General features: G+C 41.2%; 1 protein-coding gene and 1 long non-coding RNA gene across 7 annotated transcripts in view; one reads left to right on the top strand and one right to left on the bottom strand.

The window, feature by feature from the left end:
- Positions 1-19,959, top strand: part of LOC310702212 — a 610,091-nt gene that overhangs the window by 277,240 nt on the left and 312,892 nt on the right. The gene's annotated exons all lie outside the window — the stretch shown is intronic.
- The window catches only part of CFAP20DC (CFAP20 domain containing), a 147,404-nt gene that overhangs the window by 68,608 nt on the left and 58,837 nt on the right, over positions 1-19,959 (bottom strand). For 2 of the 6 annotated variants that reach the window (XM_083491790.1, XM_083491792.1), the window contains 4 exons: positions 18,563-18,719; positions 12,553-12,693; positions 3,356-3,495; positions 1,510-1,690 (listed from right to left, as the gene is read on the bottom strand). In XM_083491790.1, the coding sequence (XP_083347916.1) occupies positions 1,510-1,690; positions 3,356-3,495; positions 12,553-12,693; positions 18,563-18,719 (619 nt within the window). Of the gene's footprint in view, positions 1-1,509; positions 1,691-3,355; positions 3,496-12,552; positions 12,765-18,560; positions 18,720-19,959 lie in introns of those variants that run through there. The other 4 variants (XM_083491791.1, XM_083491793.1, XM_083491789.1 and 1 more) reach the window with 3 other exon arrangements.

The following is a 19,959-nucleotide window of genomic DNA, read 5'->3' as shown; positions in this document are numbered from 1 at the left end:
GCTCCATCACTATGTGATAGCCATTTGAAGATGGTTGTCATATCATCTTCATTGTCTATTCTCCATCTAAACATATCCAACTCCTTCAACCTTTCCTCATTGGACTTCATCTTCAGGCTTCTAAGCATCTCTCCCTTCTCTGGATACTTGCAAGAAAACATCTCCCAACAGCACATCTCCTCCAGTGTTCAGTTTCCCTGCCTAATATTTCCACGCGGATGTCTCATTGCTATCTCAGATTCAACATGCTCAATAATGATTTTCCTTTGCTCAGTCTTTTCATATCCATTGAGAATGTTACCATTCTCAGCCTGCCCATCACCTTTGATTCTATTCCCTCATCACTTCTCACATTCATTCAGTTGTCAAGATGGGTTGTACAATGTTTTAAACAATGGGTTTGTTCTTCTCTGTCCCCCAGCAAACGGTCTGCTTCCTGTTGCAACGGTCTCCCACCTGGACTACTGAAACCTCCTCTACTCTGGCCTTCCTGTCTCATACCTCAGTACTCTCATCTCTACACAAAACTCAGCTGCCAAAAGAATGAATCTGTTCCTTTTGCCAGACCATGTGATGGTCCTCTTCAGATCCCTTCACTGGCATCCCTTTCCCTTCTGTATCAAGCACACTCCATGTCTTAACTTTTAAAGCTATCTGGGATGTATAGTCATCCTTGCTTTCGTTTTCTTCTCCATACTCTTCCAACTCTTCTCATCCTTCACCAACCAAGGGTCTCGTGCTTCCTTAAACAACTTCACCCAAATTCTATGGGGCCCTTTGCTTATTCCCAGCTGAAATCTATCTATATCTATATGCATTTCCCATATTTTTCTCCCACTACCCATGTCCCTTCTTCTGCTGTTCCTCCACAGTCTATTTTAAATTGTAAGTTCACTGGGAACAGGGACCAATCCATCTTGCTTATGTAATTCTGTACTGTATCATGTACAAGGATGGCATGGTAATAATAGTAATATTACGGCACTTCCACTTTCTTGATTGATCTTAGGTGCAGAAATCTAAGGACTGGTTCACACTGTCACTTTAAAAAAATGTCTTGAAAGCCGAGCTTTGCAAATTACAAGTTGCAGTTTTGTGGAACCACTACTACGGATTTTACCAACTGAATACTTCATAGGCTTATCATGGGAAGATGTGACCAATAGTCTTACATAGATGGGAATGCACAATTGATAATGTTCACATCTAGAATATGTCTCATATTCTAATGTAGCATAAAACAACATGAGCAAAGCAGATAAAAGTGTTATTAGAAAATGATTATGGAACTAAGTTAGCACAATTATCCTAGAAGCACATTAGGTCAAGGAGAAAAGCATGACGAGCTGGGAAGGAACAAGCACTGTTTACAACAATTAGAGCTATCAATATGATTGTTAATTATTGAAGCTATCACAACGAATCAACGAACATTTTAAACATCACATATACAAAAAACCTTCTTGCAGCCGCATGTCACCCTTTACAGTTATCACATTAGTGCCTTACCCTTGTCCAGTGACACTGGACTTGTGTTGTCAACATTTTCTTTGTTTCCTTGATCTAAAGCCATATCAAGTGGCGAGGGAGATCGTTCAGAGCTGATGATGTCTTGAATTGGTTCTCTTCCCTTTTCCAAAACTGGCATTTGACATGATCTGTTAGTTCTGATGCTGCCAGATTTTGTTACCTTTCAGGGGGGAAAAAGTTCTTAAGAGAAGGCAAAGTATCAACAATTAAACCAGCTCAAACTTAAAAGCACCAGAAAATATTTTAAAATAGTAAAATATATCAGTCACTTTGTGTCTGTGCTCGTGCATGGACACATACTTTTGCTAAGCACACAATACCCACAAAATCCTCAGCAATACTATTACTGCTATTGGTGTTGATAGTACTTCAAGCAAAGAAATTTTGATAGTACAGTGGTACCTCCGGTTGTGGACGGGATCCGTTCCGGAGCTCCGGTTGGATCCCAAGGTTTCCGCAACCGGGGGTGCCTGTTCTGCGCATGCGCATGGTGTGATAGAGTGCTACTGTGTATGTGCACACAGCGAAACCTGGAAATATACTTCCAGGTTTGCCCTGTGCGTATCCCAAAGGATATGTAACAAGAGGGGCACGTAAGTAGAGGTACCACTGTACTTCAACATGTTGGTGGCACTTCAAACAAAGCAATACTTCACACTCACGTGTTTTGAGCTCTCTATTGTACTTCTACATTTAATTGTATTGTGAGAAACCTGGACCTTAACTGTGACTGAGGATTCCTTTTCCCAAACACTTTTGCCTACTGTGTAACGTGTCTCCTGGTCAGCTTGTTTTTCTCTCTCTTCAAGATGGAGGCTGAACCGGCTTTGTGACATGTTTCAAAGGCTTGGCATAGTAAAGAAGCCAATTCACAATAGGGACAGGAGGTAGTACTCTCGCTCTGGATCTGTTTTAGATTGTTATATTTCAAAAATAAACTATTGAAAGAAACATAAAAATAAGTCCACTGGCAAAAAAAATTGCATCTCCATTAAAAATATGTCCAACTATGTTAAGGGCTCTGGGCACATTACACAATCTAAATTATACACGTCTCCTACTTCTTTCTGCCTCCTTTCTCCCTCTTCCAATATTAGAACTATTGTTGAGATAAATCTTATACAGCTATTTAAAAAAGATTGCTAAGCATATGCTTCCCAAATTTTCATGTCCCTCCATAGCCAGCCCCTTAAGGTCAATTCTTACTTCATTTCACAACCAGCCCTAACCCAGAATATGCCTGGAACATATACTCCCACAAGCCTGTTCCCCCATGATGTGCCATAAAATAATAGGATTGTTGAGTTGGAAGGGACCATGAGAGTTATCTAGTCCAACCCCCTGCAATGCAGGAATCTTTTGCCCAACATGGGGCTTGAACCCACGGTGCTAAGATTAAGGGTCTCATTCTCTACCAAATGTGCTATCCCAGCCATCACCCTGATAAAAATGTTGAGTACTGAAACAAAATGGTTGCTATGGGCAACAACAAAAAGGAGATGGTACCCTGTACCAGTACCATTACAAAAAAAATAGAGAAAGCACTGTTTCCTGATATTATGACTTGACACATACCGTTTCCTTTGGCTAGCATATCATCTCCACCAACAGCTATTATATATCTTAGAATTGTTTCCTTATTAACGGCACCAGTTTTGTTGTTAATGTACAGATTACTAAAACTCAGGGACTTCCAATGAAGCTCACTGTTTAAAGAAACAGGCTTCCTATATAGGCACATGATTGGCCATTAGGAGAGCAGGATGCTGGACTATATGATGCTTTGGCCTGTTTCAGCAGGCTCTTCTTAAGTTTGTTTTCCTACCTCCCCAGATGCCCTTGAGCTGAACCTTCGGCCTGAAGGTGGAGGCGGCCCAAGAACCTTAGATCCAAATGCAATGTGGGATACGTCTTGATTTTTACTGTTTCGTGTCGTGGCCAATCCCCGGTTTAATAGATGGTCTGCTAAAAAAATAAGGGAGACAATTAATACTGGCATTGTGATCATACTGATTTATAAAGAGCGGTGCGTATAATTTAACAAGGGGAAATCATATGTATTGTCATAAGCATCTACTCTGGTTAAACCACACCAAAGAAAATCTCAAATGAAGTTCTTGCAGCACATGTCAGGTGATATGACAAAAACATGCTGTGAGTAAGGACTGGGCACAGCAACTGGCAATGGGCAATAATTTAGAACTCAGTATCTTTGTGTTTTGAACTGAACATGTTTGGCTATTCATTTATGTCATTAGTGGGAAATCAGTTTAAACAGAAAGAGAGAAACATTTAGATATACTATTGGATAGCTTGCTGAAGATGTATCAAATGCTAAGTATACTGTGAAACACTGGCCATCAATAGAAGTATTAAACTATGAAGCTTAAATAAATTCAATTTTCCTTCTAAAATATGTTTATTGTGTATGAAACCGTAAGACAGAAGGTGCTATTCAACCAGGATCCCTACCAACCAAAAGAAAGAATATGTCAGTAGAATGGAGGGAGGCAATTTTTAACTATTCCTTTCTTCCTGTAGCAATCCATGTACCCATCCCATCTTTTCCAGTCCCCCAAATCTCAAGAGCAGAACAAGATGGGGCTTAAAAATGGAGGGGAAATTTCCAAAAGATGCTTCCCTCCTCATTCTGTAGACAGGTGCCATCATTCAGCAGAGGGATACCAACCAGACACAACTTGGAAAGAAAAACTGCAAAGTGAATAATACTCTGTTTATCAATGGAAGAAAAATGTTGTTGTGCATTTTTATACAATTTGTCGTGTCCGACTCTTCGTGACCCCATGGACCAGAGCACGCCAGGCACTCCCGTCTTCCACTGCCTCCTGCAGTTTGGTCAGACTCATGTTTGTAGCTTCGAGAACACTGTCCACCCATCTCGTCCTCTGTCATCCCCTTCTCCTTGTGCCCTCAATCTTTCCCAACATCAGGGTCTTTTCCAGGGAGTCTTCTCTTCTCATGAGGTGGCCAAAGTATTGGAGCCTCAGCTTCAGGATCTGTCCTTCCAGTGAGAATGCAGGGCTGATTTCATTAAGAATGGATAGGTTTGATCTTATTGCAGTCCATGGGACTCTCAAGAGTCTCCTCCAGTTTTAAACAACAGAACAGACTTATTTAACCGTTTCAGTTCAGGGTTGACACTTGATTTGATTCCAGTTTCCCATAGTCCTTACCTAACATGCCACAAGTTTCTTTTCTTCTCCTATTTTCTAACATGAACGCCAAGCTGGCCATCAAGTTTCCCCACACATTACTAGTGGAACTGAGCTGTACTTGCCCTCAGCCCCTCCTCCCGTGCTTTAGTAGTGAGGAAGATGCCATACTAAATGAGAGACAATAGAGGCATTTTGCTAGGCCCAAGGGACATTGGCAAGCCATCATTAGGCTTTTCCTTCCTGAGATTCCAATTTACTCCCTGGTGATGGAAACAGGACTGGCTAATATTACCCACCAAATTTGTTTCACAACTTTTCTTCATCTCATGAAAGTGAATAATCTCCCACTGTTTGATGGCTCTTGCGCCTACAAGAAAGACTGGAGATTCAAACATTCTAAGGAGTGGTGGAATAGCAACCTCAGGAGAGGTGACCTGTTTCAGCTAAGCATCGGCTTCTTTAATTTTATGACTGCTTTGTGATGCTCTCTGCCCCCCTATCAATTATAAAAACAGATTAACATGAATAGTTTCCATTCGTGATCACATTAACTGACTGCAATTAATTGGCTACATCAACACATACAAGTCATCTGCTATATTGAGCAACAAGGTATAGTTAAAAGCAAAGTAAAAAGTAATTTGGGCTTTTGATTAGGACCGGAACAACATAAAAAAGAAAGTTTAAAAGATTTTTAAAAATAAATAAATCGAAGCTTAAACTTATCAAAGTGCTCACTTCCAGAAAGGCCTGATTTGGGGTCTTTGAAAAGAGAGGGAATGGCAGTAGCAGAACTCATCTCCTATTCATAGTGCAAGGTTAAAACTAAAGATTGGATTAAACTCTGAAGCTCCAGGCATTTTATTTTCTGTGGTTAACAAAAAAGAAAAGAAAAAAGAACTTGGCATAGGTCAGGAATATACCCACTAATTACTTTACCACTTTACCAAGGGCTATAGTTTAGATGGTGAAACCTGGGGGTTCACTGCCTAATTGCCTTTTTAAACATAGTCACTTTTTAATCTTTAGATTCACCATTCTCATTAATTTAGCTATTGAATTATAATATCTTCTTTTACCGTAATGTTTCAGGAAATAAGTATAGGTATTTTTGGATCTGCAATTATACTGTCATTATATTTACGGATTATGATAATTTGAGTTTGGGGAAAGGCTGAATAAAAATTAGATTAGCCAAATATGTTTTTGTTTTGTATTTCTTTCCCAAAACTGTAATCTTTTTGAGCTATGGTTGCACTCATGGCTTCTCTTTACTACATGCCAACACTTTGGGAGGTTGTGTATCTGTAAACTTGAGTATTTGTGCCATCTTGTACTTAAGCACGCACCTAGTAGCTATAGGCGAGAAGAAACTGCATGCAGGCAACTAACTAATGGAATTCCATGCAGACAAGCACCTTTCATTGCTTGCACAGTTAAATGCAGGCAGATCTGACTGGTAAAATTGGCTATGGCTGATAACGTCTATAGCCGATTTACAATTTTAAACAAATTTCAAAATCAAAATTGGAACTATAATTATCAAGCTATGGATACTTTGATTAATATTAAACTATTAGGAGTTATTCCTATATAAAATTATGAAGGCCTGACAATCACAGAAATCACAAAAGTGGGATATTTTTATAGCTCAGCAGCTCATCGATGCTAGTGCAATGCATGTATTCCTAGAAATGCTCTCCACGAAGGAAGCATACCTATTACTAGCTAGCAACGTTTTAAACCAACTTAAGTAAGCTTTCCATTTCAGTTTTTAAGGCATTGGTTTGTTGTTCATCAGAAAGGATGTGGTGAGAATGTGCAAATGCTAAAAAAAATCAATAGACCAGGATTCCTTTGGTCCGATGAAACAGTAAGAACCAACGACACAAAAAATGGACCCTCTTTTAATAGCACATTATCTTTTGGCATATTACTGGACGCAAATGGATACACTTTGGACATGCCTTTGCACATGTAGCACTAAGCACCATGTAGCCCCAAAACATTGTAGGGTCAGAGATAGTAAGCCCACTCCCAGTGGCAAGAACTGATACAAGAAAAACATCAGATAGGTCTAACCATCTAGCCATTGACAGAGAGCATGATATCTTTTCTGGATCTGCTAACCAACCTTGGTCTTCCAAAAGCCCTGAAGATAATGCTTTGAACGTCTCAGTTAAGTTTTTCTTGCTTGTGCATGCCACCCTTTATTTCAGAGGTAGAGTTTAAACTATAATGAGGTCTAGAAATGTTGGGTGTCACAACAGCAGAAGGCTTTGTCTAGAGCAGGGATAGAGAACCATTGACCCTTCAGATGCTGGACTTTAACTCCTATCAGTCCCAGTCAGCATGGCCAACAATGATGTGAGCTGTAGTCCAACAACAACTGGAGTCAAATATTCTCTGTTCCTTGTCTATGACAAACAGGAGCCTAACTGGCAAGTGCCCTTATTAGTATTACTGGGCTTTATTCTGCAAGACACCTTCAATTAGGGGAGGCTGCTTTTCACGTGTCAGCCATGGTGATTCTGGACTGACTCCTGTGCATCATCTTGAACATCTGAATGGTCCCTGAAATCCCAGTTTTTAATTCCATGGAAAACAAGCATAATGATATGATGTGCGGATGAGCAAACATGGATATAATATGCAGCACAAAGATATGCAGGATGGCAAAAAGGTATGCTATCAAAGAATGATTCACAATTAGAAGTGGACAGTATTGTGCACCTATGTAGAGTTAAAAGCAAGGGGGGGAAGCCTCAGAGCATTGCTTCTGTGGAAATAAAAGCACTCAAGCAAAGAGAGTGCTAATTTTTAAGTAAATTACCAGTTTTGATTTGTGCTTAGTGGACCACTACATCTTGTCATTAGCAAGTTGAACTGCTCAATTTAAGCAACCAGACTTGATTTTGTGTTCAATTAAACCACGGTCCCATTAATGGGGAGGGGGGTGCAGAATTACTTCCTACAGTCCTACATTGACTAACAGTCAGTACTTAATCTGGGCTGGGAATTGAAGGAATTAAGAGCGTAAAATTTTTAGTCAAATTACACACGCAATGATTAACTGGATACATGCTGGTTTTATTAATTTTGTTGAAAGCATTCAAAACACAGAATTGCTCTTCAACAGTATATCATTATATTTGTAATTCAGGGAAATTAGTTGTACACAGTGAATTACAAACTTCGGTCTAGCAAATGTTAGAGGGGAGGGAAAGAATAGAAAACCTTTTTGTAAGGAAGTTGTGTTTTGTGTGTGTGTGTGTGTGTGTGTGTGTGTGTGTGTGTAGGAGCAACACAATTTCCACACATTTCCCCTTTGTCTTTGTGGATGTAAGAAGGGCAGAAACGAGACTTATGCCCCTATTATTAGTTACTTACACAGTGAAAGTAGGCAAATGTGTGACTAAACATGGATACTTAAATAACAGTAAGTAAGCGAATCTGTTTTCTCCTTTGACTGACTTTGCTTTGGCGTGACCTTTTTATGATCATTAGGCACCTTTCTGGCATGAGCTTTGGCAATCATAAAAGCGTTGTGCCCAGGCACCTCCAGGAGGCTGTGACTGCTGCTGCGGGAAGTGGTAGGCAAAGGTGCAAGGGGGGAGCAAGTGAGCAGGTGGGCAGGCAAATGGCGGTGGGATGATGGTGGTGGTAGGATGGGGGGCATGATGCATACTGGCACCATTTTTCATAGAAATGCAGCACTGCCCACAATGCTTGGCTGATGTCCTCCTCAGATTCCAATGCTGCATCCCAGGAGAGGAGAGTTGGGAGCACAGCTTTCCCATCAGAAGCAGCTGTATCCTGGGATGGGGTGGTGTCTGCCTCCTTCTGCCTCTGTTCCCTGGCCTCAGCCCTCCCTTAGGTCTTCCTTCTGTTCCCCTTCCCCATCTGTCTCAACCAGCCACTCTACTGCTGGTGGAATGTTTTTGCCAGGTGCCTAAATATATGTAATGATGGCACCAGGAAAGCTTCCCTTGTTCATACATTCATGCTGATTACTTGACTAACAGAGAATTATGTGAAGACTTCCACATGCGAACAGACTGTAACAGACCTACCACTACACATCAAACCTTTGTATCATGTAAAATGTAATCCACTGGTGCCAATTCACATGTTCAGCTGCTAGCCAAGAAGATGCGTACATGTATGTGTGAAGCAGCATCCAAAATCGCTGTCCATGGTCCTTAAGCTTCTTTAGGGCATTGTCTATTTGCATACTGAAGAGGTCCTCAGTATCAAGGAAGAGAGCCTTGAGTCTGGCTCTGATGTTCTGTTCCAGGGAAGCGTGGCACCATTACTTCTAAGACTTTGTTTATTGCTGGCATATTGAACTGTTGCTTGGCAAACAACTTGGGACTCTAACACCTTGATTCCTGCCTATGTCCACAACCAAATGAGAAACCATACATAGACACAACAGAGTGATTTAAAATCTTGCATATATGTAAAGAACAACACATCTATCTCTAATACTGCAGGCATTATATGAAAGAGTAAACAACTGTTATATACTCTTTCCCTTGCCAAATAACTCTCAATTATATATACTTCCAGATTATATTGACGTAATCCATCTTATTTTCCTAAAATGTAAAGTTCTTGGCAAGCAGAATGTACATTCTCTGCATCTGTATGGCACTGAAATTACTTAGATTGATGAAAGCCAATCCAAAACAATCGGTTTTTCAAGTTTGTTATCCCATTACCTTCTATTTGTAATCAGCAGAATCATTATCAGACACCAACTCTTGCTTTTGCTCCCATTCAAAATAAATGACCGATGGAGAAGACTAGGACCAGGGGGGGGAAACCCCCCAGAAAAGTGCAAGGCCTGACTGGATGGTGTTTCATGAATTCAGAAAGCACTCACTCAGTACCCCACAAGTCCTAAAAGGTAAAGGTAAAGGTACCCCTGCCCGTACGGGCCAGTCTTGACAGACTCTAGGGTTGTGCACTCATCTCACTCTAGAGGCCGGGAGCCAGAGCTGTCCGCAGACAGTGGCCAGCGTGACGAAGCTGCTCTGGCGAACTGGCACCAGAGCAGCACACGGAAACACTGTTTACCTTCCCGCTATACAGCGGTACCTATTTATCTACTTGCACTTAAGGGTGCTTTCGAACTGCTAGGTGGGCAGGACCTGGGACTGAACGGCGGGAGCTCACCCCGCTGCGGGGATTCGAACCGCCGACCATGCGATCGGCAAGTCCTAGGCGCTGAGGTTTTACCCACAGCGCCACCCGCATCCCTTTGTATATATGTTGTGTATATATAAGTTACCCACTACCAAGGTAACTAAGGTTGCTGATGCTTACTGCATTATTGTATACAAGCTTATGAAATAGAAATTATCCTATGCTCCCTGGCTTGCATGGGTTCATAGTAATGCACATTCACTTAATAAAGGACATGTTTAAGTTGAATAACCAGCAAGGTAGCTTTTATCTCATGTATAAAAAATTAATAGAGTCATTAGAAGTTCTCAATGAATCTACCCCAATGAACTCAACTCCCCTTGCCCCCCTACATTTTATGTTATGCATCATAGTGTCCTTGAACTTTAAGATAAAAGACATTGGGATTCTTGGGTGTAGTCTTGAATTTTTATTCAAACATATAATTAAATGTCTTGTAAAATTAAAGTAGAACAGGCTGTCATACAGAGTATGAAATAAAAATAAAAAATAATTATACCCCTAAGTGGTTATCCAAAATTAAATGAACTCTATTACCTTTTTTGTTTTCATTATATTAGGCACTGGAGTAGTGCCACAGTATTTTAAATTAAATTATTCACCTTTCTTATTTTGTTGTAGTTCGTATTAATAAAGATCTTTTCTCATTACAGAATTTAATGGCAGGGTTTCTTCTTTTGGTCTTGAAAGGAGACAACCGCTTTGTAAGTATTCCCCTCCCCCTTAAATGGAATCTGTGAGCAAAATTTGGTACGTGACTTAGAGACTACATAAGTGACCATTTCCTCTTAAAGGGCATATTCAAAGGACAATTTTAAAGAACAGGTGACTCCAATAACTTCGTACTATGCTTGTTTCCTGCTTTTCCAAAACAGCCCATCAGCAATTTGCTATACAGTGTTACTTCGGTTTAAGAACTTAATTTGTTCCGGAGGTCCATTCTTAACCTGAAACTGTCTTAACCTGAAGCACCACTTTAGCTAATGGGGCCTCCCGCTGCCGCTGCACCACAAGAGCACGATTTCTGTTCTCATCCTGAAGCAAAGATCTTAACCCGAGGTACTATTTCTGGGTTAGCAGAGTCTGTAACCCGAAGCGACTGTAACCCAAGGTACCAATGTACTGAGCCCCAAGGCTGGCCTAGCACATTTTGCCACTAAGGCAAAACAGAAAGTGCCCCTCCCCACCCCCTGCTGCCACTGACACCTCCTCCCCTGCCCCCCATGACTCCTCTGCTGCTCTCCACCCCCCTGCACCTTAGAAAAAGGGGAGAAAAAGGAGGCTACCCAGGGAGCCGAAGACAGTAGCGGTGAGAGGGGTGGAGGAGGTGGCAAAGGGGGAGGAGTCAGCAGACAGTGAGGTGTAGTGACCAAGGAGGTGTTGGCAAGGGGGAGGAGTATACCAGTATACCTGAAGGAGCGTCTCCATCCCCAGTGTTCAGCCCGGACACTGAGGTCCAGCTCCAAGGGCCTTCTGGCGGTTCCCTCACTGCGAGAAGAGAAGTTACAGGGAACCAGGCAGAGGGCCTTCTCAGTAGTGGCACCCACCCTGTGGAACTCCCTCCCCCCAAATGTCAAGGAAATAAACAATTATCTGACTTTAAGAAGACATCTGAAGGCAGCCCTGTTTAGGGAAGTTTTATTGTTTCATCTTTTACTGTGTTTTTAATATCCTGTTGGAAGCCACCCAGACTGGCAGGGGAAACCCAGCCAGATAGGAGGGTAAAAATAAAATTATTATTATTATTATTATTATTATTATTATTATTATTATTATTATTATTAGCATTAGGGAGTGGGGGAGGAGGTGGGCCATCCCTCCCAATGGTTTCAAGCCTGCCAACCCTGGGGCAAGGGCTTCATTTTGCCCCATGGGTGGGCCAGCCATGCTGGGCCCTCTTTTCAAAGTTTAAGAACCATGGATAAGCACACTACCTTATTAATACACTCCAAGAGCATCTCACACTGCCGTATCTGAGCAAAGCTATAAGAAGGGCTTATAGAAAGATGTATTTAGGCAGTGCCCTTTTACTCTAATAGATCAGCCAAAGTCCATCTTCTTTTATGAGGTTTTTTTCTTCTTCCTGGCCCAGTATCAGCAGGTGCTTAGAACTGGTACCATCAATCCATCTATAAAAACCCCATTTCACAACAATTCATCATACCATAACCTAACTGGGAAATGGAATCTAAGGCCAGGCTACGCAGTTCGTGGGGTGAGGCTATGCAGACAGAGACGGAATCAGTTCTCAAAGGCTCCTACTAAGTTGCTTTGCTCGGAGCAAGTGCATGTAATCTGAGGTCCAGTTTGGAGGAGAGGGACAAAACCTATCATAGGCTTTGAAGTTTCCAAGGTGAAAAACAGGTTTAGTGCATGCATGCATGTGCGCACACACACACACATTTTCTCACGTGTAATTGAACACTCAGAGGAGAAGAGTGACACATTGAGATAATGGCATAAGCCCAGTGGTAGCTGTTGCGTTCTATGTAAGATTGCTAACACTTGATTCTAGAAGCAGGACCTGCATGTAACATAATGTATCTAAACAGGGGACATGCACCGAGAAGCAGCTTTGATGCTCTTACGAGGCCACCAACATATCCAATAAGCACAAATTAATTTTACAACCTACCTAATTCCGGTGAAGTTAAGAGCCGACCTCCACATTTTTGTTCTGCTGGGCGTAGCTTGTTCATATTCAGCAGCTGGGTAACTTGCGGCACATCTGAATTTAACTGACAGGCTCGAGGAATCGTATCTGTTGGCCCATCAGCTGTGAATGCAATATCAATACAAGTCTGAGTAAAATACAGCGAAGGCTTCACTTTTCTACACACCCGGTAGCTGAAACAAACAAGGGAAACAATATAGCCTATTTTCATTGATATTTTAAAAACCCTCTAGCCCCCCATAGTTACAAAATGAAGAGTCTTCTAGCTGCCTCAAGGGTTATGAACCAGAAAACAAAAGCTCACTTATTCATTTGATGTCTAAACCATCTGATTCTTAATTCAATGGCATGATTTTTTCCAGGCAAGACTCATTATTTCTGAACTGGGAGTTAGCAGTACTAGAGATCTTCATTACCTCATCTGGACAGGAGGACTTAATCAATAACTAATGTGCCAGAGCCCCCAGCATTCAGGAAAAACATTTAATAATGCCACAAGACCTCAAACTTAACCTTTTCTTACCAATAGGTTTTTAAAAAAACACAACAACAACAGCATATTGTCTAAAACAGAATCACCTCAAATAAGAGATGTTCCCTCAGTCAATCATGCATTAAAAAGTATGAATGAAGAGACATGTGGATTGAGTGCAGACAGGTCCAGGATAAAAGTGAAGTATTCCTGTGTAAGGTAAACAAAATGGTTCCTGGACTATGTGCTACAGCTGGGCTCCTTAAAGGCTGTAGCCTAATAGAAGTTAAGCTTTCAATAGGTAGAGTATAGACAATGTAAGAGCCGTCTCTTTAGAGGGGGATGGGACAACATGATGATCTCAGTCCTTCTAGTCCCATAAATCTACAACTGCAATCACCAGCTGTTATATCTTTTCTAGGAAGTATAATTGCAGATGCTTGATTGCGGTTAACTTACTGTTAAAATAATTTATGTGTGAGGTTAAGAATTAATCAGATTTCAGGGTGGATGGGCTTTGCAATTAAACTCCACCTGCAATTAGCTGGCCTCACAATTTAGATCATGGCTGAGATTCAGTTACTATCTAATCTTATGTGGTTGTTACATCTGAGAAAGCTCTGTAACCTATCACACAAGTGGTAGAACGGGATATTTTGGCCCAGTTAATGCATCACCGTGTTGCTGCAATGTCGCTCCACAGCGTTAACAATTCCCACTGCAGCCGCTCCCCATGCCAGCATCAAGCCAACTGCCATGCCATCAGGGATATACAAGTATTCGTCTGTTGCTCATTTCAAGCAATCTAGAAATTAAACAGCATAATTTGCTTTCTAAACAGACTGTATTATTTTAATGCCTGTACTGGTTTTTTTGTCCAAGCCTCCCAGACATTCATATTATCTGACAAGCCCAGCTTCCACAGCAGTGTGTTGATATCAGTAATGGAGACTCAAAACTACAAAGGAAGAACAAAACACATTTGGAACACAGCGTTCTACATAATCAGCCACATTGCTGGAAAACAAACAAACAAAGAAAGAAGATTCCCAAACGGAGAAGTGAAGCAACGCTAGGAGAGGCACCGGCTGAGTACGCCAATCATTTTGTATCACAAGGCGTATCAACTTCCCAGTTTAATGAGAAATGAAAAAAGCTGAAACAAAAAATAAAATAAAATGTGGGGATGTAGCTCAACCTCCAGAGAAATATCCAAAGAGCTTTGCAGAAAGAAATCTACTTATCCACCTGATTCCCAATTCCGTGGATCGCCCCAAAGGCTCACTGCTCTAATCCCGAATAAATGAACAGCAAGTTTCCAACTTCAGTGCAAGATAATTAGCCGGCATTGTTTCACAAATAAAACCATCTTCTGTACCCTCCTTTTGTAAAAATATCCAGCCATAACTGTGCTTTCCCCCCACACTTTCCTTTTGAGGAGTGTAAAAATTGGGTCCTCTGAGTATATTTAGGCATATCTTCCTGATGGGAAGATCACACATTTATTTATTTAAAGATAAATTAATTTACAGGTTTATTTCTGTGAAGAAAATTTATACTCAAATAATTTGAGATGGCTTCTCCATTTCCTGGCAAAAGTTTCTATCAGTTCAAAATTCAGTTCTGGACTGGCCCAATGGGACAAAGTCTTTCCCCCATCCCCTAGATCAAGAGAATGCCTCCAAGAAGATGTGGCTATTGTTTCAGGATGAGGTGAGTGGTTCGAACAAACTCTGCATGGTGGGATCTGGGATCCCACTCCTGGGAAACCCTGACACCGTGCAAGTGATATTGGCGGAGTTCAATGGGAAACACTCTTACATAAATCTCACTGATACATGGAACTTGAGAAAGAGCAGGAAATGTTCCCAGTTGTGTTTTTGATTAGATTAAGTCAGAATAACTCCGCAGCTCCTAGCAGGGCTATGTTAATTGGCACCAGATGTGGAAAGAAAAACAAGCTTATCATGCTCAAGAGGTATGCAACATCTAAGTTGGCATGAAATGTCAATTTTGGAACTAAAAAGATGCAACTTGTGATGTGATACAAGTGGAAGATGAGCCCTTCTGGATCACACAAAAGGTCTGTCTAGTCAAGCATCTTGTATTTCACAGTGGCCAACCAGAGGTTTCTGGAAAGCCAACAACCAGGAGATGTAGGCAACAGCCCTCCCTTGCTGTTGCGCACTGTTCAGAAGCAGACTGCTGTATTAACTAACTAAAGCTCTAGTATCATGAGGGAGCAAAACTTCTGTCTACTTTATCCACATACCCTTATCATTCTGAAGTTGATGGTTGACCTGATGTGCATTTCCCAGTACAAAAGAACTTTTTTCATGATTAGGACCCTGCTCCTCATGCTTTCACCCTGTAATGGCAGGTGCTGCAAAGAGCAGAGCAGTTACTCAGCAGAATACATGGGAAGGATTCTGAACACAGCAAAGCTGTCTTACCCCATTCTTAAGATAAGTCAATAAACATTAGCGTCAAAAGATGCCCCCTTCCCAAGGAGACAAAAGTCTAAAATGACCTAACTGCAGCACTGCATTTATCTCATTAGAAACTAATTAAAGTGTCTGCATTTTGAATTATTAATCTGATTTTTTTTATTGTATTGCATTAAAATGTTTGATTTTAAATGTATGCAAGTATGCAAAGCACATCAAAGTGCAAGTAGATAAATAGGCACCGCTCTAGCGGGAAGGTAAACGGCGTTTCCGTGCGCTGCTCTGGTTTGCCAGAAGTGGCTTAATCATGCTGGCCACATGACCCGGAAGCTGTACGCCGGCTCCCTCGGCCAGTAAAGCGAGATGAGCGCCGCAACCCCAGAGTCGGTCACGACTAGACCTAATGGTCAGGCGTCCCTTTACCTATGCTGAACCTGAATGCAGGATAAAATGTTTTGAATTCATTGAATTCTGACTGCTTTGAAATGCAATGCAAATATGGATATAGGTATCAGGATATTAAAATATAACAGCATTTATTTAGAATGAAGAGACTCTCCTCCTAATTTACAGCTGTGAATGGCCCGTTAGCAATCTTCTAAGCATTTACTGTCTAACCTAACAAGCAGAGATAATGGCAATTTCATCCTTATGATCTTATGCCCTGTATAGTATAGCACATACAGGAAGAATACACCTTCATGCCAATCTAACTGGAAAGCAATGCCAATTTTATTTTGCCTTCAGCTGGTAGAACCCCCTGTTCAGCTGTCACCCCAGTGAACACCATTCAATAAACATTTCAATATGACAGATTTCCTCCCAGACTGACACATAACAAATCAACGAGCTAATGGAAGGCGAAAGGCTCCCTGCACAGATGGCACAGTTCTGCAAAACAAAATGCTGGTCCTTAAAAACCAAAGCCTTGCAAATTCAAATCACCTGGAGAGAATAAACACAAAATTAAAATGCCATCTCCATGGTATTATTCCCCTCCTATTTTTTAAAAAAAACTCAACAACAAAAACTATATACTTGGATCAGGGTCGGGAGAGCATAGTCCAGACTGAGAAAACAGAGTCTGTTTAAATCAAGACACATTTGCTCAATAGCAGGAGCATCCAAAATTGACCACCTGGTTCAAGGAAGAATGTAACTGCAGGCAATCATCTAAAGCAGTCCTCCCTTCCACTGATAGCCTACAAGAATGCCTCCAATAGCCAGTGACAGCTCTTCTCTGTGGGCAAGCAGAGCTCCCTTCCAGCACACAACTTTGAAGCAAAGCTAACATAAGATTCAAACTATCTGCAGGAGCTCACTCATTGTTGCCTCCTCCTAGAGGTCTTTAAAGCAGAAGAATTCTCCCATCTCATGTACTCATGTATTTGAAATAGTAACGCTACTGCAGTTAGTCAGAGGGGCTGGGTTGGGATGCAAACGTGACCAACTTACAATGTTTTGTCACAGTTCTGTGGCTTCCCAAAAAATGCTGAGCTTGGAAAACCTACCTAGCTTTCTGAACTTTCAAAGATTAGTTTGGTTTACTGACACCACATCAAAACTCTTATCACATGCTGCTTTATATTCCATTGCCACAAACAGGACATGTAGTAAGAGTAGATTGGAAGAAAAAGACTATGGAAAGTCTATACTGATTTGGGAAAGCAATGGGGCTAGGTTGAAGAAAGAAAGGTTATTTCAGCATCAAGGAGATAGAAGGAAGGAAAAGTCATCTACTCTAACCACCTGCCTTAAAAGTTAAGAGATAGCCACATGGCTGTCTCCCAAGGGAACCTATACAATCCTGAGCACTGTGTGCTATGAGCAGAATGTAATTGCAAATAGTTCCAGATAATTGAAGCAAAAGAGCAAGATACAAAAAAGTTGCAAAGACTTAAAGTTTAAATAAATAAGCAGGCTGGAGGAAAAGCTCAAATTACAATGCAGAACTAGCCTCAGAATTATTATCTGCCAAAAGTCTCTTACTGCTTACTTTTGTAGAAGATACAGTGGTGCCTCGCAAGACGAAAAGAATCCATTCTGTGATTCTCTTTGTCTAGAGGTTTTTTCGTCTTGCGAAGCAAGCCCATTGAAGGATTAGCAGATTAGCGCTATTAGCGGCTTATCTGCTAATCGGATCAGTTGATAAGCGGCTTAGAAAAAGGGGGGGAAGAAAAAAAACCAGCAGGAACTTGCAAGACATTGTTGTCTTGCGAAGCAAGCCCATAGGAAATTCGTTTTGCGAAGCACCTCCAAAACGGAAAACTCTTTCGTCTAGCGAGTTTTCCGTCTTGCGAGGCATTCGTCTTGCGGGGCACCACTGTACTGGGTGACTGAATAATTTAGTCTAAAACAGATTGCAGTGTGTGGAGGAGTTCATTTGACTGGAAGAAACTCAGCCCAGATTATGAAGAGCAGAGTTGAATGCAAGGGGGCAGAGGGGATCTGACTCCTTTTATTTAGACACAGTGATAGTGTCGCATTCAAAGAGCAACATGTGGCTGATGAGCAATGGGACTTCTCACTAATATAGTGAGTAGCTCATTATCAAAACCATCTTTTTCCTTCTTCAGAGGTCCTATTTCCAAAATGAAGTAAAATAATGGCTGGATTTCAATGTATAGTCTTGACAATTTCCTTTTTAGAAGACACCTTGAGAAAATGACATCTCTCAGCAGAAGAGCCCACTGATAATTAAATAACAAGCTCTCTTTCAAATTGCTTAATGAAATACTTACCTGAAGGTAGCTCGCCAGAAGATTATTAGCAGTTTTGTATGCTAATTTAAAGATGGAACCTTTTCCACAATGCAGTTTTAATGAAGGCAGTGCTTTATAAAAATGTAAGTGCCTTCCCACCTTGTCACCACACTTAGCTAATGTCATTGACAACCCCTGAGCCAGAGAGATACATGACCTGTACTTGCATTAATTGCAGTGAAATCGTCTAAACTCTCAAATGATTAATCATAGAAGCCTGGTAGACAAGCTTGAAACTGTATGATACGACAGTAACTCAGTGCAGTTCCAGGAGGTTCAGGTTAACACACCATCTTCATCATCTGTATCCAGGGGCTTTGACTTCAGTGTGAAGATTTTTCGCAGTTTACAGTTAGCTGAAACAATAATGCCATCCAAGGACTGGAAAACGGCTCCTTTGAATATCTCGCTGGTGAATGCTACCAAGTCAATGCACAGGTTGCACCACTAAGAAAAGAGTGAAAGCAGATTTAATGACACTTTTACATAAGATGCAGGTCTTGTAAAAGAAATCAGCACTGAAATTTACCACTGAACATAATTACTGTACAGCCCAACTCTCCTGTAGCTGCTCCATGGAATATATCATCATCATCATCATCCTCATTAATCTTTATTATGGTCCAGAGACCCAACAAATCATTACAAAGCAATACACAATTCAGACAGTCTACCACCAGGTTAAACAAGCATTTTGTTCAGACTTAAAGATAGGGATCATTGGTTCTTGCAACCACCGATAAAAACTTTGCCACTGCTAATGTTCTAGCGTTTGTCCAGTCTTCCAATAGGAACCTGACATAGTGAGCCTCTGATTTTCCTGGGAAAAGGTACCAGCAAGGGTAATATCAGTTCAGCCCTGGCTTGCTCGTATTTCACACAGTGCAGCAAAATATGTTTTACAGAATCAATGTCTTGGGCACACAAGTAAAGTCTGTCCTGGTAGGGAACTCCTCTCAACCTGCCATCGAATACTGCAGAAGGGAAAATGTTTAATCTGGCTTTGGTGAATAACCTTCGGTAATTTGATACCGTCAGGTTTTTAATGTAAGTTTTTAACTTAAAGACATGCTCATATTGTATTCCTATTGCCAACAGACTACAGACTGTGTGTGATCGGGATCGCAAGTCACTGTGTATATTATCCCACAATCTTTGCTTTAACGTCTTTACAGCGCCTTCATAACCCACGTAATAGAGTCCATGGAATATATGTTTTCTCCATATCAAGGAATGTTGCAGCCATGCCAGTGGTCTATAATTGCCTCCACTCTGAACTTTTAGCATGCATCTTGTACTTGAAATCAGTGATACTTGCTTTTAAATTAAGTGTGTAGAGTCTGAGTTGCCTGTGCATATTAATGGCTGGTGGTAAACTAGTAAAGAGCAATCAATATAAATGGTTATGACTATCAAGGATCCCTGCCAAATTGCAATCCACTTCTCTCCCGCTGCTTGCTTTCTCCTTCTCTATATTTGTCTCAACACACACACACACCTTGATACCACTGGCTGATTTTCTCTGATGTATCCATAGGCCCATGCAAGAAAGAAAGCATATCCCCTGTGACTGCCACTGGTTTGATGATCTTAAGTCACAGAGGAGCCAGGTGGCCTTTACCCAGGTAGCTCAGCATTTAGGACACCATTGATGTGTGACATTAAATTCAGAAATCCATGGCAGTAG

Source organism: Podarcis liolepis (assembly GCF_965112155.1).
Source record: "Podarcis liolepis genome assembly, chromosome: 2".
Classification (NCBI taxonomy): domain Eukaryota; kingdom Metazoa; phylum Chordata; class Lepidosauria; order Squamata; family Lacertidae; genus Podarcis; species Podarcis liolepis.
This window is presented reverse-complemented; position numbering and strand designations above follow the sequence as displayed.